Source organism: Tachysurus fulvidraco, chromosome 1, assembly GCF_022655615.1.
Source record: "Tachysurus fulvidraco isolate hzauxx_2018 chromosome 1, HZAU_PFXX_2.0, whole genome shotgun sequence".
NCBI lineage: Eukaryota > Metazoa > Chordata > Actinopteri > Siluriformes > Bagridae > Tachysurus > Tachysurus fulvidraco.
The window spans coordinates 14,618,771-14,646,436 of NC_062518.1; the positions used below are offsets into that span (position 1 = coordinate 14,618,771).

Consider the following 27,666-nt stretch of genomic DNA (forward strand, 5'->3'; position numbering starts at 1 on the left):
ACAGCTGACACAGGGAACAGTTGCAACAAAAATTAAACTGCAATAAAAATTCTCTAACATCATTTTGCAATTGTTTTTATTTTATATATATATATTTTTTACTACTTACACACAAAATACTTACTTGTCACACAATTTCTAAAAACCTGATACTAATTCTTGGGCTTAATCAAAATCAAGACACTAAGATTTCTTAGTGAACGTCTCTGAACTGAACTGTGTACACGCGTATATGCAGATTAATTGACAATAAAGGCTAGTAAAAAAAACAAGGAAAAAAACATTTTTAAGCAATGAGTAAATGAGAGAGTGTGTGTGCCCTGCGATGGGTTGGCACGCCGTCCAGGGTGTATCCTGCATTGATGCCCGATGACGCCTGAGATAGGCACAGGCTCCCCGTGACCCGAGGTAGTTCGGATAAGCGGTAGAAAATGAGTGAGTGGGTGAGTAATGAGTAACCCACGTTTTGGTGAATTATTACAAAAATTGTATGAAAATTATTTTTTAAATCACATGAACTTTGTTTGTGTGTGCATGTAAAGTAGCTTGTGTGTGTGTGACAAAGAGACGATAAGAGAGAAGGAAATTAGTCCACATCGGACTGGTGGTTGTGGCTTTGCATTGCCAGCACTGTACCCAAACCTCTCTTGGTTTTGAAATAAAAAAATAATAATAATAATAATTTTTTTATTACACCTTAAAATTACAATGTTAGATGTCATTATAACAAGCTTTTACAATAATGTTGTGATAAGGATCAGTGCAACATTTTGCAATGATAAAACTTGCTATGCTAGCTTAAAACGATAGCTCTGACACATGCAAGCTATGCTATTTAGAAGCTAAGAAAACACTGATTTTAATGATATGACTAAAATTCTGAACACAAATGGTTTAGATAGTAATTTTTACTTTAAAATGATTTTTTTTTGCAGAAAAAACAGTCACATATGGGTGCTTGCTTTCAGAGAGGCTCACTGAGCATATGCAGTATTCGTATCATCAGTCCTGATTGGAGGAATAAGCCATGATGCAATTGCCCCATGTTGCAACCATCCCCACTCTCCCCTATTTGATTTTGCTTAAATGCTAATAAATGTATATTAGCCCCTTATATATAAAACATATAAAGGTTTCTTCAAGACCTAGTTCTAAACCTAAATCTGGGGGAAAACATATGAAGAAAGCATATGCATGGCTTTATTTTATTTATGGGTGTCTTTTTGGGGGGATTTAATGCGTTATAAATTGAATAGTATCTGTGACAAACTTTTGCCCTGGTCGATCATGATTTCTTTTTTAACTTGGGAAATAACATGGAAGAGAGCCTCCACAAGGCATCGCCTATGACGGTCACATTGCTCTTTGGCTTTCTTTTCATTAGTTTATGTCCTGCTTCACTCTATTTTTAATAATTAATGAGTACAAATGGGATAGAGCAACAATGGGCTGAATTTGCTAAACATTATTTACTTCCACTTGGTATGAAGGTGTACCCTCGGATCTTGAACTGCTCCAAAGTGGAATTTCCTGCGAGAATCCCTGCCAAGGGTGAAGGTGCGGAACCGTCCTCTCTCTCCATGTCCCCCAATGAGGCGGACATGTCATCCTGGATGAACTGCTTATCAGTTGAAACTCAATCCTAGCAAAAATTAACTGTTGGTCATTCGAGGTGATTCCTCCACAGGTCAGGATCTTGCAATATCCCTATACAGCAATCTGATCTCCCCTTTGGCCATTGCTTGCAACCTTGGGGTAACCATGGAAAATCAGCTGTCCTTTTCCTCACATGATGTTAATGTGACACGCTGATGATGTTTTTTTTCTTTACAGCATCAGAGGGATTTGTTATTTTTATCCACACAGGCTGCTCAGGTACTTGTTCAGTCTCTTGTCGTTTCAAAACTGGACTACTGCAAGTCACTGCTCACAGATCTGCCTATCAACACAATTCATCCTCTGCAAATGATCCAAAATGCAGCTGCATGACTTGTTTTCCACCTACCTAATTTCTTACACATCACCCCATTGCTGCTCTACCACCACTGGCTTCCGGTAGCTGAATGCATCAGATTCAATACACTGAAAATCTTACCTCAAACTCTTGTAACTTCTCGTGCTAAACCTCGCAGCCTCTAATCTATTAGCGCTGCTCGGATAGCCCCAACAAAGGCTGATCACACCAAATATATTCATTTGATTTGGATTTCTCTTCTGTTCATTTACATACTTAGTAAACTATTACTTAAGTATTAACAGTTCTTTTTGAAAGCATTCTTTATAGCATTTTTTCACACATGCCTAAAACCTTTATTGTCACTTGTACACATGAACAATATTTTTCCTTTTAAATGTTAATACTAACATTTTGTGCATAGGGGTCTTTGTTTAATGTTTTAAATGTTCTTTAATATTAATGTTCTTTGGCCATTAGATGTTGTTTCCTCACCCACCAATTACATGTTCACTCCCCATAAGACACAAACACTGTCATCACTGTCCACTTCCTCAAAGTTATTCTTAGAAAAAGAACCTGAATGTAGTTGTGGGAAAACGCTGTGGAATTATGGACGCTGAATCCAGAATGCTGCTGCTACTGACCCTGTTGTTGAATATTGCAGGTAGTGTTGCTCTTTTTTTCACCTTTAATATGAACCTGTCTCTGTTATATGGAGTATGTTGGCTCTGACGTATTTTCTACCACAAACCTAATCTAAAGACCTCCACACACTTAATCAGCCCTGAATAAAAAAATGTCTGGATATCCACTGAATAAAAAATTTGAGGTTCATGGAGGTTAAAAGTGGCATCTAATGACTCCTTAAGGTGTTTATAAAAAAGCTTTACAGCACAATAAAGCAAAAGCAAATCATTTGACATTGAATAAGGTTTGTTTGGCATAATGGTTTTCATAAACTATACATATAATACACCATGTAGTGTCTGTTAATTATCCACCGGTAATTATTTAGTAGTTTAAAATATTTCACTGGTTTAAACCCAGAATCCTCCTCGTAGCTACACCACAGCTGCTGAGAGTTATTAACTTTTAATATTTCACTTTGTAAACATTTCAGTTTCAGTGTCAGGTATCCAGAACCTGGAGGTATCATGCTCTCATAAGAACATCTGTGCCCTGAGACAGTCGTCTGTGAACCTGATTTGCTCCTACACAAATATCAGCATCATCACTGGATTCTGGTTCAGCCTAAAGGACAAAGCTAAATGGAGGGAGGAGGAACATCCAGAGGATTTAACTTTAGACTCTGACTACGCCGGACGTGTGAACTACATAGAGATGACAAACATAACCTTCACAAAAGAGTCTGTGCTCTGGAAGGATCTACAGTGGAATTCACTGGAAATTACATACCTTCTGATGGTCAGAGTGTTACTGGAATTATCTGGCATTCTGCTAAGGACTTCCAAAACCTGGAGCATGAAGAACAGTTTGTTAATCGAGTTAAATATGTGGAACAAAACAGAAACTCAGCTTTGAACATGAAGGAGCTGACAAAGGAAGACTCTGGTGAATATCGACTTAGAATAACTAATCAACGTGAAGGATTCTCTGGTAGACCTGGAGTTGTTCTGAATGTTACAGGTTAATATCCTCCACTGAACTGTCTCTACTTCTGGTCTCTTTGTGTCGATGTCCGTCTGTTAAATAATCTCGTTCATTTATTTTGTGCATGTTCAGATCTGCAGGTAAAACTGAGTCACTATGCAGTGGCATCAGAAGAACAGACGACAGTAACGCTGGGCTGCATCACCTCCTGCACTCTGCCCAACAGCCCCATTTACATGTGGTACAAGAACGGACAGCCCGTTATTAGCAAACTCACCAAAAACAACAAACTCTACCTGATCTCCAGCGACGATGCAGGGAACTACTCGTGTGCCGTGAGAGGACGTGAGGATCTCCGTTCTCCTGAACAAATTGTTACATGTGAGTTTAAACAAAAAACCTTAAATCTCACTGTAATGGGTGTTGAGGGTCGCCTGAGGGCCCGAAGACCTCCGGCATCCAATAAAGGTCTTTAGCCTTGTCCCTTACACACAGAGAATTTTTCCAATTTCTCTGAAGCTTTTGATGATGTTCTGCACTGTAGATGATGAGGTTTACAAAGCCTTTGCAATTTGAAGTGTGTTATTGGTGATATGTGAAAGCTTTCTAACATTTATGAAAGCAGTTTCAAGTGTCTACACTTTGGACCATTACGTGTTATACCATCTTCAGAAAAGAGAAGTTTGCATTTTTATGCAATTTCTTGGTAACATGACCAAGAGACATCCTGTCTGATTAACCTCAAGAGACATTCAAATGATTCTCAACATAAAAAAAAACTATTGTTCAATCTTAATTAAAGGCAAAATGCTGTGATGATAAGAAAGCAGTAATGCAATATCCTGTTGTTAGAGAACACAAATCAGTTCAATCATGTCTGCTTTTACAAAAGTTTTCCTGTAACAGTAACAGTTGCCCCTGTGCTAAAAGTTTTCTCAAGTAATGAAGGAAGCGAAGCTGAGGTGTGGAAGCTGCATGCTGTATGGGGAACTGCTGCTGCACTTGTTTCTGCTCTGCTTCTCTCCCTTCTTACTGCCTTCCTGTGTGTTAAGTGAGTGACTCAATTCTTTATTTCTTCCTTAAATTACTGTGATCGTAATCCGGTGTTAAACATTAGCGGAATAAAGCAGGGACAGATTGAACAGCCTGGTTTTTATGTCCTTTATGTGAAAAGGAGGAAGAAAAGAGCAGAGAGAGACATTCAGGTACTCCGAGAAGTTTTCACTTCATGTCTTTATCTTCACAAAGCTCTACATGAAGTTCCTGTGGATCTGTTAAAAAAATAAAATAAAAAATGTGAGACTTTTTCTCTTCATTTCTCAGTGTGTTCCACAACCTGGAGATGACACATACACAGGGCTGAACCTCATGAATATGTCCCCGGATTATGACACTCTGCAAGTAAGTATATGGTCTTTCTGCCTCTGTGTGTGTGTGTGAGTGTGTGTGAGTGTGTGTGAGTGTGTGTGAGTGTGTGTGAGTGTGTGTGAGTGTGTGTGAGTGTGTGTGTGTGTGTGTGTGTGTGTTTGTTTAGTTCTTTAAATTCTCATGTCCCCCTAGAATATTCAGAGCTCTCCAAGTGACACTTACACAACGTTAAACCCTGCAACCATGTCCTCAGATTATGATGTGCTGAGGGTAAGTGCATGTGTTTGTGTGTCTGTGTGCGTTTGCGTGTGTCTGCGTGTCTGCATGCTGTTCTTAATCTCTGACCTACTGATCTAGCACAAAGAGAAGTTTTTAACAGAGACTCTAAACCACTTCTGTAAATCACAGAAGTTAGGAGCTACTGGGACAGTTTCCGGCCAGACCACTGGGGCGTGCTGGCAGGCCCTTCATCACAGTCGGCATTTCCTTTGTATTCCCCATGTGATTCCTATATTGCCTTTCGCTATTGTTCCGCTTTCCTGTCATGTCACCTGTTGATCAAGACTACTGTGGGATCCAGAATCCGGTCATCGGCACGTTACAATCACTCTGGATAAGGGCAACTGCTTATAGCTGTTACAGAGTAGAGAGGAGATTTTAACTTGTATATACATAATGTGTATATATGTAAGTGCAGTAAAGTTTAACTGTTATATATGATTTGAAGTCATTTTAGGTTTACATCAGAGTTTTCTATGAATAAAATTACACTCAGGAGCATGATAAGGATATAAATCTTTTTCATCCAAATGATAGGGTTTTCATCAATACTTCATTTTATGTGTAGATGCTTCTGTGAACAAAATATATGGTTTTCAGCATGATAAAGTTCACCCATGGTGCGTACAGTCTGTATGTGTCTGCATTTGTGTTGCAATAAGCTCATACCCCATTGTTATTATTTATCGTAATATTTATGTTTCTATATAAATTATTTTAAGATTGATTTATAATGTTATTATTACATACAATATTAAAAATGTGTAACATTATATTTTGTGCTTTTTACAGAAGTGACACATTCAGATACACAAACCTGCAACCACAGTCTCTGGAAGTAAGTGTGTACTCTTTAAATGTGTGTTTGTGCAAAAGGGTGTTTGTTATAGTGTATGACATGAACATGTATGTTTTTTTTCAGGAGGTAGCTACTTGCCTCAGTACTCTAGTAGTACTCTGAAGAACGATAACCAACAGTTAAGATTGGAGCATCACAGGAAGGATGCATCAAAAAGAACTACAGTAATACCTCAAGATACAAGTTTAAGTTCAGTGACCTTGCTCGTATCTCAAATTGCTCGTATCTCAAAGCAATTTTCCCCATTTAAATTAATTGAAATCCCATTAATCCATTCCAGCTCGCAAAATTCGACTCCTGTTGTTTTGTTTATGTGTTTTGAATTTGAAAAATGTACAGTACCTGTACTCATAAATGACAAATATTGTATAAAAACATTAATAAAAGAGAATGTTAAAAAAATAAACTGGTTTTACTTTACGGAAGATGCGCACGGAGGTTGAGGGAGGAGTAAACAGGCGGAGGAGTTAGGAGGAATTACACTTTCACTTTCATTCACTTACTCACCACTGTACACTCTTAATGCTACTTTACACTTAAATGGAACATAACTAAACTTCACTAAAATTAACGAACTTAACTGAAATTCTCTTAACTTAACCGAACTTAATTGCTACAATTTCTGTTTACTTTACATTAATTTTGCTTAATTTTGTTCATGGCTTTTCTATTCACTTGTTTTTTCCTTTTTTGTCACTCTTTCCTCACTAACATCTGCCGGTCGTTTTAATAAAAACCTGTCGGCATATCAGCTGCTGTGTAGTCACACAAATTAAAATTTTTTAACGGATCCAACACTCAAAATGGATACGAAAATTTGGGATTCACAGATGGTCGGCACCTCATGCAGCGCCTTTGCGACTCTCCGTAGGAAAAGAATGACTTCCGGTTTATCGGCCATCCTTTGTCGTGTGCAGTTGAAAGGCGGCTTTAACCGAGTGAGAAGTGGGAAGCTGAGGCGGGGGAAACAGAGCACACATGGTTGTTGGGGATCTTTGTTTCAGAGGCGGCAGATCGGAAGCTCGTATCTCAAAAATTTGCTCGTATGTTAAGACAAAAAATTTGGTCGAATCACAGAAATCACAAAAAATTGTATGTCAAAGCACTCGTATATCAAGTATTTCTGTCTTATGTAAGAGTTTCTTATGTAAAATTTTAACTTTTTCACATTTTAACTTTCCTTTATCTGCGACTCCTCACTTGACTGAACTCTGTTCATTCAAACATCACTGGGGAAACAATCATTGGTTGATGGTGTTCAGCATTTGTTATTTTAATGTCTTGTAAACTATAATAAAATGATGATGATAATGATCCCTGCAAACAAATTCTATATAGTATAAAATGTAACTTATGGGATTTTTGGCACGACTGTATGCTGTACACATTTAAAAGTGTTTTTTATACAGCCACATGTTAAAATGATAATAAAATAAAGGAAAGTAGAAATAAGTAACTAAGAGCCAATCAGAGACGTCTGAAAATCTGGGGGTTTGGAAGAAGTGCCATTGTGGAGTCCTCACCACTAGCAGATTTTGTCAAGTCCCTTTCTGGCATCCACCAGCTTTGCCTGAGCTATCAACATCAGCTCGAAGACACATGAGGTCCCCTATCCCCCACTATTTCTCTTTGGAGCAGATACGGCAAAAAAATTCTAAGACATGCCTTCGACAAAGTGAAAGTAATTGGTTGTCAATGGCTTCAGGAGAAAGTTGCACTCTCCTGACTATTTTGTAGTTATTAAAGATTAAAAGTTATACCAAGTGGACTTGGACATGCAGTCAAAAGAGGAAACAACCCAATTGTTGGTCTCAAAGAGCTGTTGGGAAAATGTTATTCCTGGCAGCTCACCATAATCCAGTGGTTGAGCACGTACTGTAGGGCAGCATAAGACTCTGAACAGATTTATGGCCCATTTCTAGTGGCTGGTCATTTGCAGACGTTTTCAGAGGTGCTGTGTACAGTCCATCTCAAAAGCACAATTGGACCCCCTTCCATTAATTGAGGTCCCTTTCAAAAGAGTTGGTATGGATCTTGTTGGGCCATTAATGCAATCTGCACAAGGGCATTGCTTTGTGTTAGTGGACTTCTGTCACACCTGGAAGCAGTGCCTCTCTGAATCCTCAGAATTTGCAGTGTTGTGGAGCCGCTCTTTTATTTCATGTCCAGAGTGGAGATCCTGACTGCCAAGGGCACATGACTTATGTCTTGTACATTTTGGTTTTGTCCAGTTTTATGGGAACATTATAAAAGTCATCACAACGTCTACATTTGATACCCATACCCATACTCAAGTGGCTGCCAAAATGTATCAGGCACTTTAATTTTGAAGTTAGCCACAGGTCAGGAACATAGATGGCTGTGGTGGATTTCCTCTCTCAGCATGGGGGCTGAGAGGAGTACGTGTAGTATGAGGCAGCAGGAGTATGGATGGCCCTGAGTCAACTGCATGCTGGTCTTTTCCCCACAGTGTAGCCCAGGCTTTCTCAACTCCCTCGAGGTTCACTTCCTTCAGAATTTAGGTCTAATCCTAATCCTAATCCTAACCTGCTTGTATATTTCTAGTAATCTTGAAGCTAAACCTTGCAGGACCATGGACTTCAAGGACCAGAGTTGAGAAACCCTGGTTCAGCCTTTCTTGACATCACTTCATTTTCTAATCATGGTGGAACATATGGAAGAGAGACAAAGCAAAAAGAATAAATAAATATAGTACAGTCTTACAGCATTTATAGACTTTAGAATGATGATGATGCTCAGCTCGCTGCTAGTTTCACAGAACCTGTTAACCTTGCGGACATTATGGAGGTTATCAAATTGATGAATGGCTCCATGAATGAAAAATTTGATTCTTTGAAATCTACACTGTCTCAGGTGTTGGCCACGCTGTTGGAAGTCACCTCGCCAGTTACAGAAATCGAGAAGGCTTGTGCAGATTATGAGGGCCTCATTTCTGAACTTGAGGCTCATTGTAGTGACTGTCTCTGATGTCTAAGTTAGATGTCCTTGAAGAGTGCTTGTGGCGACAAATTGTTAAGATTAACGGTCTGCCTGAAAAAGTGGAGGAGGGCCACCCGACTCAGTTGACTTCCTTGTATAAATCCTTGGTGCCAGCAAACTTTTCAACACCCCCGAAGATTGACCGAGCCCATCGTACAGGTAACACTTGAACACATGTTTTTGACTCTCTTTAGAAGGCTCGAACCTTTGTTGACTATCATAGTTGAGAATGACTCTGCTTAGTCTACACAGCTATGGCTTTTTAGCAGTTAAAGGGTTGGGCAAGATTCTCAGACTTTCAGGTGCTTGGCCCTTTGCCACCTGCAGGACGTGTGTGTGTCTTTTCTCATGGTTGATGCTGATCATTGTGATTTCTATGTTTTTTAATCTTTCGTCTACAGCTATCTATGAGCACTGTGTGTTACATAGAGCATTCATTGTGTTCATTTATTCCATGACCAAGTTGTTGTTTTTTTTTGTTGTAATGTAAAAGTTCAAAGGCATTTGAGGAGCAGTTTAGCAATAGGCTTTTTTTTTTTTTTTTTTTTTACTTCTTGCTTTGTTTTAATGTTTTTGTAATACCACTGCTCTTTAGTTTACTTTTCGGCTTCAAATTACATTTGGTTTTTTTAAACCGCTTAGTTTGGGGAAGCGGTTGGGACGGGTGTGGTGATGTAGTTTGTGTTCACTGTCTTTTATCTTTGTTCACCTTTCGTTGCTTTATTGTTTTGTAAATCGGTTCTGTTTAAAATTTATATACACATTAACAGACCCTAATGCTCGGTAATGTTTTTGTCTCCAGCTCTATCGCTTCCATACGTTTTACTATTTTAAATCTCTATGCCCCTATGTTACGACCTACGTTCTTGTATTTGGTATGTGTTTGTTTGTTTTCCCTTTTTTTTTCCCTGCCATGTTCTAATAGGTTGTCCAATGATGGTTTCCCTTCTCTCGATTGGTGGTTCAGAAGAGGTGTGGTAGTAGAAGTGTGTAGACCGGAGTGATTTGCAACTGGGATTCCACTACTTTGTTTCCTTGTTACGCCCTCAGGCAGGTTTCGTTTTCCCCTAGACGCGGGGGCGTAACACCCTAATTACAACGATCCTGCCTTTTTCCCGTAAGGTAATTCATCTTTTACCTTCTCACTTTATAGTTGGTGGTGACTTTAATTGCATACTGGTTTTGGACAATTTCCTGTTCACACAAATTCTTTTCTTAACTCAGTCATTAGGCATCTTTCCAAGTCATTGAATATTGTTGATGTCTAGAGGCTACATCACCAACCTGAGCTGTTTCTCTGATGTGCTCGTTCCTAATCCTGTCCATCCTTGTCCTTCCTGAAGAGAACCTCAATATCCTCATCTCTACTACCTCCATCTCTGCCTCATGTCATTTCCTCACTGATACAGTCTATAACCCGTTGAGCAGAGCTGCTCTCACTACTGTCTTGTACATCTTTCCTTTGATTCTTGCTGACACTCTTCTGTCACACAACAATTCTGACACTTTTCTCCACCCACTCCAACTTGCCTGCACTTGCCACTTCACCTCTTTTCCACACTCCCCGTCACACTGAATGGTTGTCCCCAAATAGTTAAACTCCTGCATCTTCTTGACCTCAACCACCTGTAACCTCACTGTTCTACTTCCCTTCCTCAGTGTTCTACTTCCCTCTCTGTATATATGGCTGACTTTCATCTTCTTTCAAATGCAGACCTCCACCTTTCCAGGTGTTCCTCCACCTGCTACCTACTCTCACTACAGTTCACAATGTCATCCGCAAAAATAATTGTCCACGGTAATTCCTGTCTGACTTCATCTGTCAACCTGTCCATCACCAAACAAGAAGGGACTCAAAGCCGATCTATGATGTGGCTCCACTTCCTATGTTTGACCTACAGCACATCTCACTGTAGTCATACTCCACTTCTTCTACTTCTCTGCCACTCCTGACAATCTCATACAGTACCTTAGCTCCTCTCTAGGTTCTCTGTTATACACTTTCTCAGAGCAAAAATTGCATCTGTAGTGCTCTTTCTGGTCATAAAGCCATACTGCTGCTCATAAATATCCACTTCCTTCCTTAGCCTAGCTTCCACTACTCTTTCCCATAGCTTCATTGTGTGGCTCATCAATGTTATGCCTCTGTAGTTGCTACAACTTTGCAAATCACCCTTGTTCTTGATCGGCACTAGAGCACTTCTCCATTCCTCAGGCATCTTTCCTGTTAAGGGTGGTACAGTGGGAAGGCTGGCCCTGACAACTTTGGAATCAATTTTTTAAAGAAATATGCTGGTAAAATTGCATCCCATAGGAGGAGGATTCCCTCCTTCTCTCTAGTCCACCAACTGTACTTCTTATGAAAGACATATTTAAAACATGTCACTCTTGCCTGTCTTCAAAACTTGAGAGCCCTGCAAGTGTATTTCATCTATTATTCACCCTGACCAAGTCGACTTTGTCCTGACTTTGTCTAAATATAATCTATTCCAAGCAAAAGATTTCTTTTTGGGTCAGTATGTTGTATTATCATCCATATGGTTTTAACTAATCTTGATGGATCACCACAATTTACGTTACACAGGGGCACACAACAGGGTTGTTTTCTTTCACCCTGCTGTTTGTCATTGCCATAGAGCCTTTAGTAATTACTATCAGACATCATAGCAGAATCTGTAGAATCTTAGATCTGCTTGATTCTCTTAGCCTGAAGGTACGGTTCCCTGTTCAATATGGCATGATTGACGCTAAGAAAGTTATTCTGTTTTTGTAAAAAGGAAAAATGTTATGCCTCTCTTTTCTGAATGGATAACTAGACTCCATCTCTGGGAAATCTGCAAAATCTGACAAAACATAGGAACCAGTCTTTTTTTTTCTCTGATGAGTCACAAGGACCAAAGAGGTAGCAATCACTTTTCAATAACTATTGTAATTACTCTTTGTAGGATATGTTGCTTTTGTCTATCATCACTTCCCTTATTTTTGTTATACTGTATCTCATATCGCTTCATTGTGCATACTGTCTGTTTTGTTTTGTATTGCTTGTTTGTTTGTAATCTTATTGCATACACAGGCCAGAAGGTGGCGTTACTGGCAAGACAAAGGAAGTTTGCAATCATACAGCAGGTGACGCCAGTAAAATTACCACATATAAAACATATAAAAGATATAAAATCACGACTGGAGAACAACTGAAAAGTCATCTGCGAATTAGAGAGGAGGATTACAATTAACCGAATTTCAAAATCTTTAAATGTTTTTGCAAATTGAAATTGAAATTTTCTAGTTTAAAAATGAATAAACATGTCTAGATCTATGCATACTCATAAGGGTACCTTCTTGACCCAATCACATATACAAATTTATTCTCTACAGTTCAACTCAAAGTCTAAAAATTGATTTATTAAACTTAGAGTTGTAGCTTATTACCAAAATATTATCACTTGAGATTTGTAATTAATTTTTTGGACTTTACTCTAATGCCTAAAGCATATCTGTCGTTCGTTTGTTTATTTAAACTGATCTTGAATCAATACAGTCATGGATCTGAGAAAATGATGGTTGGCTTCATGGTTTGTTCAGAAAAAAATTTGGCTTCCTAAAGGGCCAAGCGTTTGCTGTCTGTAACAAGACCTGCAACCACATGGAATTATGGAGAGCTTTCCTTTAACATGACTTAAAAGAAGGGCTGTGTTTATTTGTGTGTGTGTGTGTGTGTGTGTGTGTGTGTGTGTACAAGGGGGTGTGTGTGTGTGTGTGTGTGTGTGTGTGTGTACAAGGGTGTGTGTTTTTTAATAAGCTTGAAAAAGGTGTTTTGTTTACACTGCACTCTGCCTATCAGCAGCCAAACCCTGATCCTGGTGATACCGGTGCTGTTTTTACACACACTTTTCCGCTGTTCCTGTTGCCACTTTAAGAGATATTATGATTTATCTGCTGGCTCAATAGATCATGAGCTAGATGAGCCCTCGGGGGTGGGACCAAGGAGTGGATGCAACATAACTGTAGATACTGGTATAACCGACCTTAATTGTACTTAGTAAGGAGTTCATTGCAATCACACACATCAATGTCAGCCGGGACTATTTTGTGTAACGACAATACTTCACAGTGTGTTGGCATGTAAATAGACAAAAAAATAAATAAATCACAATTCACAATTGTTGGGTTTTCTCAGGGTGCATAGGGTGTTTGTGCCTTTTTGGATCCACGGTGTCCCCCACCTTGTGACCCAAGTCCTAATAAAGAAAATGGATGTATGGGTCTCACAGAGTGAATTCTATTCACAAAGGATTTTCAGACGTACCATTCAACGTTATCTTAAATTCTCCATAAATGTTGTTGGAAACACCTAATCTTTAATAACACATTATATAGCAGTTAAACACCTACTTATCATAGCACCAATTTCAAATCATAGAATATAATGAACCCATTAATAAAGCAGGGTGTGACTTGGAGGCTTGAGAGGAGCTTCCAGATTTAGTCATTAATGATTAGCAATTATTCGTATGAGCAGCAATAGTTCAGAATTGGACTTGGATACAGGGTCTGATTAGCATTTATTGTTGCCTTTCATATTTTTTCTAAAATACCAGTTCATGTTATTACAACTGGCTCGATAACGAAAAACTACATTTTTCACTGATTTGCTTAAGAAGACAATGAGTGTGGAATAAATTGGTGCTGTCGCCTCCTCAGGACACCACAGGACATGGGTGAGGGAATTCAGTTTAGGGCCAGGCAAAGCCACTGAAACACACACACACACACACACACACACACACACACACACACACATTATATTGAAATTTAAAATGTTCAACACTGTGTAACAAATAAAACCAGGACACCACAAACTAGATTATTTTCCTCTAACAGCACATTCCCATATGTTTAATTCTTCCTATACCACCTACATTTGCCAATGCCTACAATGAATTAATTCCTAACAAACAAATTATTCCTAAGGTCAGTTTTATCTCTAACTGTTATAAAGAGCTGACACTGGAGTCCCCTTTCAAAAAATGCTACTTAAACATCTCCTCATTGATCAACAATAATACAGCTTTTATTTTCTTTCCTCTACATATAATCAGATTAAAGACTGGATTAGATACAGATTAGATACCTGTCCCTGTATACCTGTCCCTGTTCCTGTCCCTGTAAAACCTTGCTATAGAAATGATCATGTATTAGACTATAGATATACTAGATATACTGTATATTGTATATGGTACAAATATATTTGGTCTACTGTGGAGGTATGTACATTAATACACACACTTTATTTGGAACATCCAAATTATTATTTTAGATTTATTTAAAGACAGACTGCTTAAGGCTAGAGGTGTGTGTCAGACTGGAGATTGCACAGAACACAAGGGGGGGGGGGGTGTTGTGTGTGCGGAAAAAAAAAAGGTTTAGCAGCATCCTTAGTAACTGCCTGGTCAGGGTCACAGTGGTTCTATTAGATTAATTATATTTGGGGGGAAAAATAAAAGACAAAATGTTGTCTTTGTAGTGTAAAGCAAATAAACATGCTTACCTGAAGAATATCCAGCTCAATCTTCCCAGTATTGTTTTTATCAAACTTTTTGAACATATCTGAACACAACAGGACGAAACGGAAAGGTTACCATGAGGAATGTCTCCCATGATTGTATTTCTTTCCTTAATCTTAAAGCAGTTTGAAAATGTTGTTGTTGTTATAATCTGAGTCGATAACCAAAGTTTACTCCAAATTGTTAATCCTAATGTAGGTTTGAGCCACTTACAGAAAAGCAGCTCCAGACGGATTATACAGCCCACAAAGGCATCGAAGTCAATGGCGCATTGCTGATCGGCGTAGCGCATGACGATCACATCCAGGATGTGCGTGTTCAGCTGGAAGCCTGGGAGAACAACAACATCAAGTAGAGTAAGTTGCTCAGTGTTAGTGTGCGATACACATAAATGTAATTTTACGATCCCAGATTAACAATCATGACCTGCATTTCTGAGAGCTTCTCTTATCTCATGGGAACTCATAGTGCCCGAGTTGTCTGTGTCATGGTTCTTGAAGATCTCCTGTTGAAGTAGAAAGAAATCTTTTCGACCTCAAATTGTAAGTTACAGTAGCTTGTCATGAGGAAAATGCTTTTTCTTTTTCTTTTATAATAGTATTTTTTTATTCTTTATAATCTACAAGGTATGTAGAACATTATAGTTATATTTAGCGCATTTGGCAGACATTCTTATCCAGAGCGAATGAAAATGATCTGAGTTATTATGACCTCAGCTAGCTGTGCTCTGCCCTCTTAACTTCTGTACCAGCAGCTTTACAGAAATATAAAACATGAAAAAAATGACAAATTTGATTAAAAGTAATGTCCTTCCTACATCTGTATATAGTCAAGTGGAGAAGAACAACTTCAGTGTATACTCAGATTAACTTGTAGTTATATATATTATATAAATACATTATAGATTTACACAAATTCCAAATATCCAGTGATGAATTAAAAAAGCACATTAATGCACATTAATTTAGACCAGCATGAAAAGCACATTAATTTAGACCAGTATTTGTATGCGATTAGAATCTAGGAGCGGAGCTTCATTCAACACCCATCTAACCATCAAAGACCTAATCTTGAGTGGAACAAAACTAAAACTAAAGATGCCAAAATGTTTCATTTTACTGACTGAGGCTGTCCTTTAGACATAGCATAATTTGCAGCTTTATTTATAATTTAATAAGTGTCATATACCATATATTTCTGCAGCTTCAACCAGAGTGTGTGAAACTCCAACAGCCCGAGTTTCCCACTTCCGTCTTTCTGAGTCCTGTTAAGGCCAAAACTTGATCAAATTAACAGTGTCATTTGTCCTGCTGTGCCCCTGGGCCTGATACATCTGAACAGTTGCTTGGCTATTCTGAAGGGACAGCATCTACAAAAAAAAGGATACATCCAGCAGGCTGATAATATAGCGACAGGTCTCCATGCTGAAGCCGTCCATCTTCAGGTCAGTTCCTACATCAAACAAACCAACAGAAAATACGAGCACAGGCTTCAATGTGGAAAAACAAGGAAAAAGAGAGAACACACGTGAGGATGAACAAGCTCTTACGCTGAGACACGACTTTGTCCAGAATCTTCTGCAGCTCTATGGCTGAAATTTCAGAATCCTGCAGATGAAATGACATGATTAGAACAGTTTCAGGGAGTAGATTAATGAAGCTACGTAATGATTTGACCTTACGTTTCCAGCAAATTGCTTAAAGAGGAGTTGGAAGTGTGGGTCCACATCTGTCTTAGAGATCTTCTCCTATCAGACAGAACATGGTTAGGGCAGATTTATAAAAACAAACAAGATTCAGAGATTTATTATTATTATTATTATTATTATTATTATTATTATTATTATTATTATTATTATTATTATTATTATTATTATAGATATTTTACCTTAATAATCTTGGCATTGATGTTAGTCTCCATTGGGCTAGAAGAACAGGATGGTATTAGTCAGAAAGTGTAACAGGAAATGAAGCTTATTCTTATTATTTTGTTTTCATTATAAAAATTGGACTTATTTAAAACACTGCTTCAGTCTGTATTTTCTAGCCTGGGCTCAAAGCAAGTCCTTGTGTGCATTTTTGCAGCTGTGATATAAGACCAATATTATCCCCTGAGGTGTTTTCACTTGTGTACAGCAGTCGTACCTGGCAGTGGCGTGTTTCTCAGCAAAAACGCGGAGTATGAAGTTACCCTTGCGGTGCGGCTCGAACGTAGATGGAATAATGACGTATTCACCGGGCGGCAGTTTAAATCGGCCGCACACCTCACGCATATTTATAAAGGTGCTGCTCATGGCCACAGCTCTCTGACGCAGCAAGATGTCTGGGCCAAGGTGAATGTTATTTTGACCTTTAAACTGCAGGATAAATGCATACAAAACAGCAACAACCCAAGATTACCTACTTGGTTATCGCTTTATATAATGAGAAATCATTTTGGATTTTTTGTTATTTGTATAGCAAAACTGTATTCATTTGATAATTAATAGCTGATAAACCTACCTCATCAGGAACCTGAAACACAAACCCACACAAGAGAATATATGTTAGTACTCGTTTATTACTGGTAATTCTGCAAAACCTTATTTTTGTGCATTTTTAGTCCAGAAATACCACAACGGTCCTTACCTTGTAGATCGCAAAGCCAATGGTGTTGAGGTCTCGTCCAAACTGCATCTCTTGGCGCATGTCTTTCTGCATCAATCCGACCAAAAAGGAGCAGCCATCTATTCCGTCATGGGGGTCATCATCCATCTCGTCCAGCTTTATCACGTACTGGGGGTTTGAGCAAAAGGTTGCTAGACAGAATATAAATTCAAATGATTAGAATAGTGTGTCTGAGCTTGCAAAACAACATGGTAGTATATAAATATCTATAATAATAACTTCAGGGTGATAAGAGTAACTCCTCTTTATGTCAGGATGCATCAAACCACCAACAGCCATCCCAAAGCCTTGCATAAGAAATATCATATGGAGTTGACCCACCCCTGAAGTCTGTCAGGATTACTCAACTCCATATTTAGTTGTGGTATATTCAGGTTTAATTTTTTTCTCTAGATATGCAGAAACAAGGTACCGTGAATCCTTCAACTGTTTCACATAATGCCTTAACATCTTTCATTATTTGGTACTTTCTGACCCTAAACCACCTTATTTAACTAAATTTTGTTACTTGTAGCTGTGTTTATCCATTTTCCAGGAAATTGCTGGTGGTTAGCTTTGGAAGAATGAAAAGTGATACAAACCTAAAATTCCTAGTTAAAAAAAATTACAAAAATTATTTCAGAGCTCTATGACATTTTGACACTTTATGTGTAAGGTACTAGTTGATCTCAGGGAGACTGTATTGTGAGCTCAGGACACTTCCTACAGGTTTATATCTCTTGAATGGTATTACAACCACTTCCTGGTTTAACAGCTTATAGCAGCTCATATAATCTTACTCATTGCATAGTCTTGCCCTACAGTACTAAGTTTTTGCTCAAGTTTGGAGCCTTTGTTATGTCTGGCTGCCTTGTTGGGTTTATTTTAGATTATTTTTTGGCTTTTGTTTACTGTTTCTGATCCTGAATGCTTCAACATGTCTGGGTTTTGGATTGTTCTTTGACGGATTCTGCAAAATAATCCTCTTTGCACACGAAACCTTACTACTGTAAGTCTCACAGGAGCCTATTTTTTGTTGCCATTATTTTGTTCTTATAGCTGTTTGGTTTTATATATATGTTAATCTATACACACAGCCTGTCCATGGACTAAGCTATATAAGTATAAGACCATGAACCTGGGTTGTTTCTGCAGCCACCAGCAGAAGAGCCAACCTTCCAACTGCCCTCAAACTGATGATAGCTCCAGCGGGCGACTCCTTCAGTCGTTAGCGTATCAGGGGTCAGGTTACATATCTCCAACTTGGAGTAATGCTGCACAAAATCTGAATAAGCCATCCTGAAAGAAGAGATGAGTTTGTCTTTATTAAAAATGGTGAATTTGCTTTTAAGAAACTTTAAGAAAAAAGTTTAAGAAAAAACTCAATTTGAAGTAAAACAATTGGTCAATAGACAGAAGACTGAACCCTGACACTTTTGACACCTTACGGTTTGTAAAAACTCTTTTAGAACTCTTTTTCAAGAAAAGTGAGAGACAATCCTAGAAGGAAATGACAGGCAAACAGAAAGTAAGGATGGAAGGAATGGAAAAAAGAAGGATCAAAGAAAGAAAAGAAAGAATAAAATAAGTAATAAAGGAAGGAGGAAGGAAGATAGGAAGGAAAAGCAAAAGGAAGAAAAGGAAGAAAAAAGAATGTATGAATGACTGAATGAATGAATACCAGAACTCTCCATCCTCTGCTGAGTGATCGAGTTTGGCCTTCTCGTCTGGTAGCACTCGATCCCACTCACTAGAGCTGAGGATGGAAACATCAAGAGGTTTTTCATCAGTTTTCATGCCAATGTATGGCATTGCTTATCCATCTACAGTAATGAAACCTCATTACTCATCACTCCAAGCTCCGGTCCATTCCACTTGACCCCATGGATTCCTCAGCCGCACCAGCTGAACTGGGTTGCCATACACATGAACCTGGGAGAAAAATCATGTTATTATAATCACAAGTTTCTAATAAGTCAAGGTACAGTTTCAGCCATGATACAGAGCAGATATAGTTAAGTGTCTTGCTCAAGGGCACAACAGAGGCAGATTGGTGGATAAGTAACCCAGAGTCTTAACCGTTGTGCCCTGGGAGCCTACAGTAGGAGCATCACAAAAGGGCTGTATTCAGAGTCACTGACTAAGGTTCTACAAAAGCTGTGTCAATGTTTACACTGGGGAAGTTCTCCACTATACAGAGTTATGTTATACACTTGCTGAAGTTGATTTTCTGGGTGGCCCGTTCATTTAAAATCAACAATTAATTGGGTTTGCACAATATGCAGCTGCATGAATCACCTATATACAATTTTCACATTAATAATAGTAAACTTAACCTAATTAAAAAATATGGTTTTGCTTATTCGCTATTCAGAAATTATAAAATAGCATTTGATCCAACCTTATATATTTTTGTATATTATTGAGTTTCACCTAATGACATGATGCCAAATACCCATTTACAGAATAACTTTTCATAATACATCAAGGTTATAGTTTAACTATTTTTAATTTTCTTATTAATTAAATATTGGCAGTCACTTTCTGCTTTGCTTTTAAGAAACAGTGCCTATGGTTCATTATTCTATTCATAAAAATTTGTCTCGAAGTCTTCTCAGAATGAAAAAAAAAACAACATTTTTTCGATTTTACCAAGACCAGACAATTTATAATTACTGTCCAAAACATCAAGCTGACATCTAATTTTACTGTCATGTTGATTTGATGAACAGAATCAATAATTTAAAAAAAAAATCATATTCTAATACAAATGTCGTTGTAATTACATCATAATGGAGTCCACATTTTCAGGCAAACATGTTAAACAAAAACATACTTGAAGTTTTTTTTTTTAGTTAACAAACTGTTAGAACAAAATGAACATTTCAAATTTCCCTGGAATGGTCTCTGGAGTTAGGACTAGTTTATCTTTAAATATTTGCACACTGAGACTGGTGCACGTCTTTAACCGGCTGTGACAGTTTCTAAATATTTACAAATGTATAACAATGGCTGATTGACTTGACATATATGACACTAGGATACCAAAGAGAGAGAGCTAGGCCTCACCACTTCTGCTCCTGTGAGAGAGTAGGCGTGTCCCTTCACCAGCTTCTGCCTGGTTACTGCTTCTGTTTCATATTTGTTGGAGATCTGTTCAGGTGCAGAACATAGACGTTCAACAACATGATCATTTCTTTCAAACTTTATTCATATCACTATTATAACTAGCAAAATCCATATCCGTTATGAAATGCTGTTCCTATGTCAACTTTTTTTGTCTTTTTCAGCCAATATTTATTATTCATGAATGTTATTTTGCGCTCCAATGTAAGCACACCTCGTATAGATATGTATGAAGGTGAATCATAGGAATTCAAAATATATGAGTAGATATATGCTACCTGAGATTAGGGCTGACATTGTGGGTTTACACTTAATAACATTTTTCACTTGGTCATTTTGGAGTGTAATGAATATTACACAAAGGGTTTCATGTTACTAAACAAATTATACTGATTGCTCACCTGCAGCAGGATGAATGAGGCATTATACATTTCGACAAACTGTTTGAATAAGCTCAGCCTGAAGAGCTTACAGTCTTGTTTGTTGAAGCAATAACGATGACACAACCTGCCTGGTGCAACTAGTAAATAATTGTATGATTAATTAAATAATTCAAGCAACCATAAGTTTGATGAAACATGGAAATGTGTGGTCAAATTGGTACGTCACTGAAAGCCTAATAGTATCAAATCAAAGAGACTAGACATTTTTGGACAATATAAAGCCCCTTAGATGTGTCGTGAAATGTGTCTGTAGCCCTTAATCTATGATGGCGATTGCATTTGAATGGTCCTGTGCAGTCAGTTATTTTGTAGTTTGTCTAAATAATGATGCAGGTATAAGACTGATAGCCTTGTAATACTCACGTCTATAGAGCAGCCAAGCAGAGATCCACGATCCAGTGCCTTCTTGATGATGTTGAACAGAGTCGGTGGGGGTTTTAGCAGTTCATAGCTCTCTGCAATTCCACCGGTAAAATCTTCAAAGCCCTCAGTGGTGGAGCCACCGGAAAGAGCTTCATAAGAGCTGTTCATCCTGGAAAGCAAACCAGAATTTGGACTTGGACTTAGAAAACCACAGACTGGTCATTATGACTCTAAAGCCCTGAATAAGCTTAATAAACGTAGTTTGTTCAAACAGATTTTAAAATAGCTATTACTCATTTAGCATGATGTCAAGTGAAATCTTCCTTTGGCATAGCAAATGTATTGCTTTTTAAGGAAATTATGCAATCAGTTGCAAGAACAAATATCAGAGAAACAAATGAGAAAGTGTGCATTGCAGTTGAGTGATCGTTTTGAGCGTCTTTGAAATGGGTTTCAAAATCCAGAAGAGACTAATTAAAATGTAAAAGACAGAAGAATAGGGGATAAAAATACACAGATTAATGTATTTGTTTTGCCCTTGCAGTCATTAGATGGTTACACCTGAGTGAAGAAGAGCAGGCTGGTTTCCTACTGTACAGAACTTGCTTTTTGTTTGTTTTCTTTACAAGTACCCATAGGAAACAGGGGAAACATCCAATAGACCCACACCCTTCTACCACAGTGTTATTCCAAGTCACAATATTCTGGGGACCCCTTTTTTCATTGTAGAAATTGACGATGAGATTCATGAAGTGGGTTTGCAACACATCTTGATGGATATCACTTTAAAATAGTGCCAATACCGTACATTATTGTGAATGAAAATCATTCTACTGTATAATCTATATTATTATGAACAGCAGCTACACAAATTCCTCTCCGCTTGCATGTAGATTTTGGACCTTCATTGAGATGAGGCCAGCCCTGTGAGGATCCTGAGGCATCCAGTTGGACTCTGCCTCATGAACTATTCAGACATACTAAGAGTAGATGCCAACTAGATTAAGTCTTTGAGGACAAGTATATTTATAATCCCTCCAGTGTCACCCAAATACCGAGGAGTTCCCTTTTGAGTCTGGTTCCTCCTGGTTTCTTCCTCTTCCATCTAAGGGAGTTCTTCCTTTAAATATATCTAATATAAATCTTGAATTTTTGTATTATATTAATCTTTGTATAATATTAAATTTGTATCATGTTTCTTATGTGCTGTAAAGATACTTCGAAACAGTGTCCATTGTTAATAAGATTGAATTGAATTGAATATTCAAGAAACTCATAACAAAGGATTGGTCATGGATTTGTCTGTTCATTCCACTCTTCTGTGATCCAGTGCTCCACATTAGCTGAACTAATTAGTAGTTCTCATGGCAAAGGACTACTACGATGAAGTGTGTTTGATTGGTAGCCAACTCTTAAGAGTGCTCATCTGTTCAAACTCTTTTTTGAAATAATTTGCAGCACTAGTTACACGTGTATCAGAATTTAATATGCTAATCCTTAGTTCTGTTTTTCCACCATCCTTTTACCACATGCTGTTCTTCCGTTTTTTATGGACTTCAACTTCAACTCGCCTTTTTGATTAACACCTCAGGTTGTGTGTGTACCACTGCTAACACCTACTGTACCTTTGTTATATTGGCTGTCATATGGCAAATATTCAGTACACTGTATTTAGAGTAACATGTCTCGTTCAATACTGAAGTTGCAAATATTGTGGTGCACATGGCACATGGGTTTACCCTGAAGGCCAACAGCCTGTGAAGGTGTCAAATGACTCTTACTTGTGATTTAATCTGAGCGCTATCACATGCAAAATCAGGAAACATGTTTGGCTTGGCTTCCTGTTGGGTTTGCCAGCCAGTGGTCCTGATAAAATGGTACACCCAGATATTGCCATTGCTGGAGCTCGAAGGTTGACTGGCACATACTTCTTGAAAACCCTAAAGCTAAACCAGTAGGAAAGTTATACAGAGCTACCTGTACCCCAGATCCCTTCAGATATATGGTAATGGGTGGATTTTTAAATTTCTTATAAGAAATGATCATGAATAGAACTGAATCAGGTGTTATGGCCCACACACACTCTCTGGCCCGTTTCTGTTGTAGTGCCTGCACTGTACTGGCTATCAGTATAGACAGTTGGTGTTGTGTTGGGTCTTGTGCCTTAGCTGTTCAATAGGCACAAGACCCAACAATAGGCAACAGCTGTTCTTTTATTATTGAGTTTACATTTGGGTGCCAGTGTAGCCAAAATACAGCTTTGCAGGAGCAAAGCACTGGCAGGATGTGTTTTGTTGAGAAATTACCAAGTTGTTGGAGATTTTTTTCTGTCCAGATTTGACAGTTGTTCACTAACCTTAAGGGACTCAATGCAGATTCATTAATGGATTCACAAAACAGACTCAAGGATTCAGAAATTTTGTGATAGCAGGCAGGGGCCCATGTAGGGTGCAAAACAGAGACATCAATGAACTGCAGAGGATTGGAAGAGTTCATGTAGTTGAGAAAGCAAGTTAGCTAACTCAAACACCACTTCCTGAAGCCTGGTATATGGTACACACTAGGCCACTAGTGGAAGGTGAGTGTTGCCACTGTGTTGTCTCCTGCTTGCTGCCAGCTCCCTGTACTCTGTGTTCAAGCAATGCAAATGTAATGAAAATGCAACACTATTTCCATAGCTACAGTATGTGTGACTTAGTGAGGACCTTTTATCTACACAGGGTAACAATCTTAAGGTGACTTTTCTGCTGGTACACACAAGGGAAGGAGCAAAATGGTGCTCCACTAGTTCTGAAGGAAAATTGTTAAATTTTAATTAAATGATGTTCTACCAGGGTGGACAGTGTGTGTATTTTGGGCTGTGGCTGGATATGGCAAGCAATGTTTGCAGTCTATGACTCAGGTTAATGTTAGACACCGCCTGTTATCTTGCACGAAAATGCATCAGTATTATTTACACATAAAATCACACACTCACTTTGCGTAGGCTTTCTCCAGCAGAGCGCTCCAGAACTCGTTCCCTTCGGCTGAGTGAACAAACAGCAGCTCCCCGTTTCTTGTGGGCAGACGGTCATCAATGACAACATCCACCCACTCACCATAATGCCAAAGCTGTGGATGAAGAGGTTTAAAAGATTACGTTTAAGTTTAGAGATTAAGAGTAAATACATCCGTTAGGGTAGTATAAAATTTCCACACTCTGGTAAAAGGTAAAAAAAATAAGGCTTATCTAGAACTAGGCCATAACTAAATGTGGCTAGGACTATGTCTAAAAAATAATAATTACTTTGATTAGCCTTCATGACTAATTATAAATTAAAAACCAATCTCTCTGTCATCAAACACATTCATTGACCTCTGCTGGTTTACAGCACAGAAGGTTAAATAGGTCTCTGGAGCAGTTGATCAGCTGTTGATGATTGGAAATTTATGAGTTCAAGTCCCAAAACTGCCAGTTCTGAACCTTTGTATATTTGAGAAGTAATATACAAGGAAAGGATAATGCCTCAATTGAAAGTTGCTTTGAGATTTCCTTTGTATAGCTGCTGTTAAAAAAACGTTACATAATTATATGTCTTTATCTAGATCACTAATTAGCTTATGCAACTTGGTTAATTATAGCTAGATTGCTGGCTTTAAACCACAATAATTTTTAAGCCCTTATTACACCATATCAGCCCATTAAACAACAAAATATGTTATTCCCACCTGGAAATGAAAGATGCCAGCATAATTTTCAGTGAAACTTTGGTTAGCAGGAACAACCCGACCCAGGACATCAGTGTCCAGTGTCAAAGAGGCAATGGCCGCAAGGAGCCAACAGTCACCTGAAGGGGTCAAAGGCTTAATCATTGTCTCTTTGGGATGTACAGTGCAATCTTTAAAATATATTAAAGTATTGACTAAATTCACTCAAAACATTTGAACAATAATTTTTCACTAATTCTGGAGCAGGGTGTGTATCTCATACATGATAATGTGGATGTAGAATACCTTCAAAAAAGTCTTAAGGTACACATTGGGCTTAGCCGTTCAAAAGTAAGTATTTTGTGCCTCAGGACACAAAACAATGTCTCTGTTATGTGGGTGGATCCACATGATTCCTTGATAAAGGATTGAAGTGTGAATCAATTCTAAGTTTTACTAGGTGTGTATCCATTGTTACTGTTCCTGAGACTTGCTTAAATGTGCACTGAAGCTGTTCTGTGGACCAACATATTTCCAAGTCAGAATTTTAACCATATATCCTGAGCCAAAGGCTAAACTTACTGTTTTGAGTGTTGCTCAAGGTGGTTAGGTGTCACATTACTATGAACTCTGAGATTATATTTAATGGGTTTTGTGCTGATTGAGCAGTAGTAACACCCAGATCCTAAGCCCTTTGTTTTGATGTAATATGGATATATTACAACACTCAGCTTAGACTACATTACCAGCCATATGGCATGTAAGTGTGTTGCACCATGGCGTAACTGTGTGTTTGTTTTGCTTTGTTTTTTTTCCAGGCTGATAATCAGCACAGCGTGTCAGAAATGTAATACTGTACGATCACCTATCACCTTATTTGATACCCAAATACTAAAGACAATGCATCTTTAAGTCACGGGTGAAGACCTACCTCTTCCTGTATTTAAAAAAAAGTCTGTAACCTAGTGAACCATTGTTGATGTTTTCATTGATGGAGACATCAAAGCACATTTGCATGACGCTCCGGATAAGGGCAACTTCCAAATGCCGTAAATGTACAGTAAATGCAGCTCACCTAGAGCTCCCTGTCGGATGTCAGTCCTTGTAGCGCCATCGCAAATGAACTGAGGGTTTGGACAAAGCTCCTTAAAAACATCAGATGAAAAGAAAGAATGATCTTGTTAGAAGTTGTTGATTTTATTTTCTTTAACTGCATCTTGGGAAATAGTTTGTGTTAATGAGTTTGTTCTAATAACTTAGGTTCAAAAACATATTCACAGGGACTTGAATGGTGGACACACCACATAATATAATATGAAATGTCCAGAAATGCACAACGTAAGTCCAGCACTTTAAGGTACAGTCACAAGGACAGAAGAGTTTGTGGTTTCTCAGTTACTGTAAGTGACAAACTCCATTTTATTCTTCTTATTCACTTCAAGAAATAAGGAAAAAGAAAGGATGATGAGAGAATGATTGTTTATAACGTTTATAACACATCATAACAGGATAAGCCTTCCACAACATTAAATGTAACTATAAATGTGTCAAAATTATAATTTTTAATCAACAAGGAGCTGCAATCTTTGAGGACATGCTGTTATAGAGGAATAATAAGTTAGTGCTGTAACAGCAGCCATTATGTCATTCATTTGTTAATTATTTTAGTTATAACAGCATATTGCTATGTTAGTTTTAGCTGCCTCCAAGGTTTGGCTCTAAATGAGCTGTTGTGTGTCATTGCCTTTTATTAATAATTAATTGATTTCTAAGCAAAGCACACAGGATCATTATACAGTGTGGTAGTTTTGTGGTATATAGTATTTGTATATTATATTGATATCAGTCACCTCTTAACAATGCACTTTAAAGAAAAAGTAACTGCTCTGGGTAAGAAGTTTGGTGATGAGTTTAGTTTGGAGTTATTCTGAAGCTATACACAATATATTGGTGATACATTAAAGTACTGTCTGATCTCCACAATAAGGAAAAGAAAACCAACATTGTCTAATTTACATATCGAAAAATGCCCCAAAGGTACAGATTATCTATCACTCGCCGCCGTCATAGTCCTTACCGATGGCCTTTTCCACTCCACTCCTGTGGTCTTGGAGGAATATCGTCCCAGCTGGTTGTATCCTAGAGAGCGGGCTTCAGCAGGGAACGTGGGGTCACAGAAGAGTTTGCCACTGTCCAAGCACTCACGTTGCAGCTTCTCAAAATCCTGGTTATTGAAAGGTATGGCATTGTCATTGCCTCCCAGTCCTTCCTCTTTGTCCTTCCTTTTGGCCAGCACATGGGCTATGTTAGACATCTTGATACAGGTTGGTCTCGGGTGCTAGTCTTCAAAGAGCGTAGTAAAGAGTGTTTGCATCGCTGTGCAGCTTGACTGAGCTTATGCTCAGGTTGTGAAGGGCGGAGGGCAGAGGGTGGGGAAAGGGGCAGGGCATGGCAGGTAAAAGTGTGTACCTGTCAGCAGGTTGTCTGCCATCTTGTGGACAATGTGAATCAGTAAAACACTGAGCACACATCAAGTTCTGCTGGCATGCAAGACCAAAATGAAACGAAAGAACAAACACAAAGACATTCCATTCACCATCAGGAAACATCTTTATTCATTAGGTTTCTCTATTAGTCACGTATCTGTGAATATATGTGTGGTGGCCTGAGAAACCCCTTCACCTGCCTTTGGAATTGAATTCCTGTTTCCTGTTACAGTGGCTTGAGGAGGTAAAGAAACATCTGACCTACATAGATATACCAA

At 38.3% G+C, this 27,666-nt stretch overlaps 2 protein-coding genes across 2 annotated transcripts in view; one reads left to right on the forward strand and one right to left on the reverse strand.

Moving 5' to 3' along the window:
* The window catches only part of LOC113657015 (sialoadhesin-like), a 230,996-nt gene extending 224,604 nt beyond the window's left edge, over positions 1-6,392 (forward strand). The window contains exons 26-31 of the mRNA XM_047812245.1: positions 4,526-4,619; positions 4,743-4,773; positions 4,892-4,969; positions 5,129-5,206; positions 6,008-6,053; positions 6,138-6,392. Coding sequence (XP_047668201.1) covers positions 4,526-4,619; positions 4,743-4,773; positions 4,892-4,969; positions 5,129-5,206; positions 6,008-6,013 — 287 coding nt within the window. The 3' untranslated portion in view covers positions 6,014-6,053; positions 6,138-6,392. The remainder of the gene's footprint in view (positions 1-4,525; positions 4,620-4,742; positions 4,774-4,891; positions 4,970-5,128; positions 5,207-6,007; positions 6,054-6,137) is intronic.
* A 7,018-nt stretch (positions 6,393-13,410) lies between these two features.
* On the reverse strand, positions 13,411-27,306 carry LOC113657035 (calpain-2 catalytic subunit-like). The gene is made up of 21 exons (XM_027168564.2): positions 26,980-27,306; positions 25,978-26,047; positions 24,924-25,042; positions 24,193-24,326; positions 21,216-21,384; positions 20,353-20,436; positions 19,130-19,215; positions 18,965-19,039; positions 18,422-18,582; positions 17,266-17,435; positions 17,140-17,151; positions 16,783-16,994; positions 16,526-16,562; positions 16,320-16,385; positions 16,188-16,245; positions 16,026-16,090; positions 15,827-15,895; positions 15,065-15,143; positions 14,852-14,968; positions 14,623-14,681; positions 13,411-13,826 (listed from the first exon to the last, which is right to left on the reverse strand). Exons 1-21 carry the CDS (start codon positions 27,214-27,216, stop codon positions 13,803-13,805), a joined length of 2,103 nt encoding a protein of 700 aa, XP_027024365.1. The 5' UTR covers positions 27,217-27,306; the 3' UTR covers positions 13,411-13,802.
* Between the last annotated feature and the right edge of the window lie 360 nt (positions 27,307-27,666).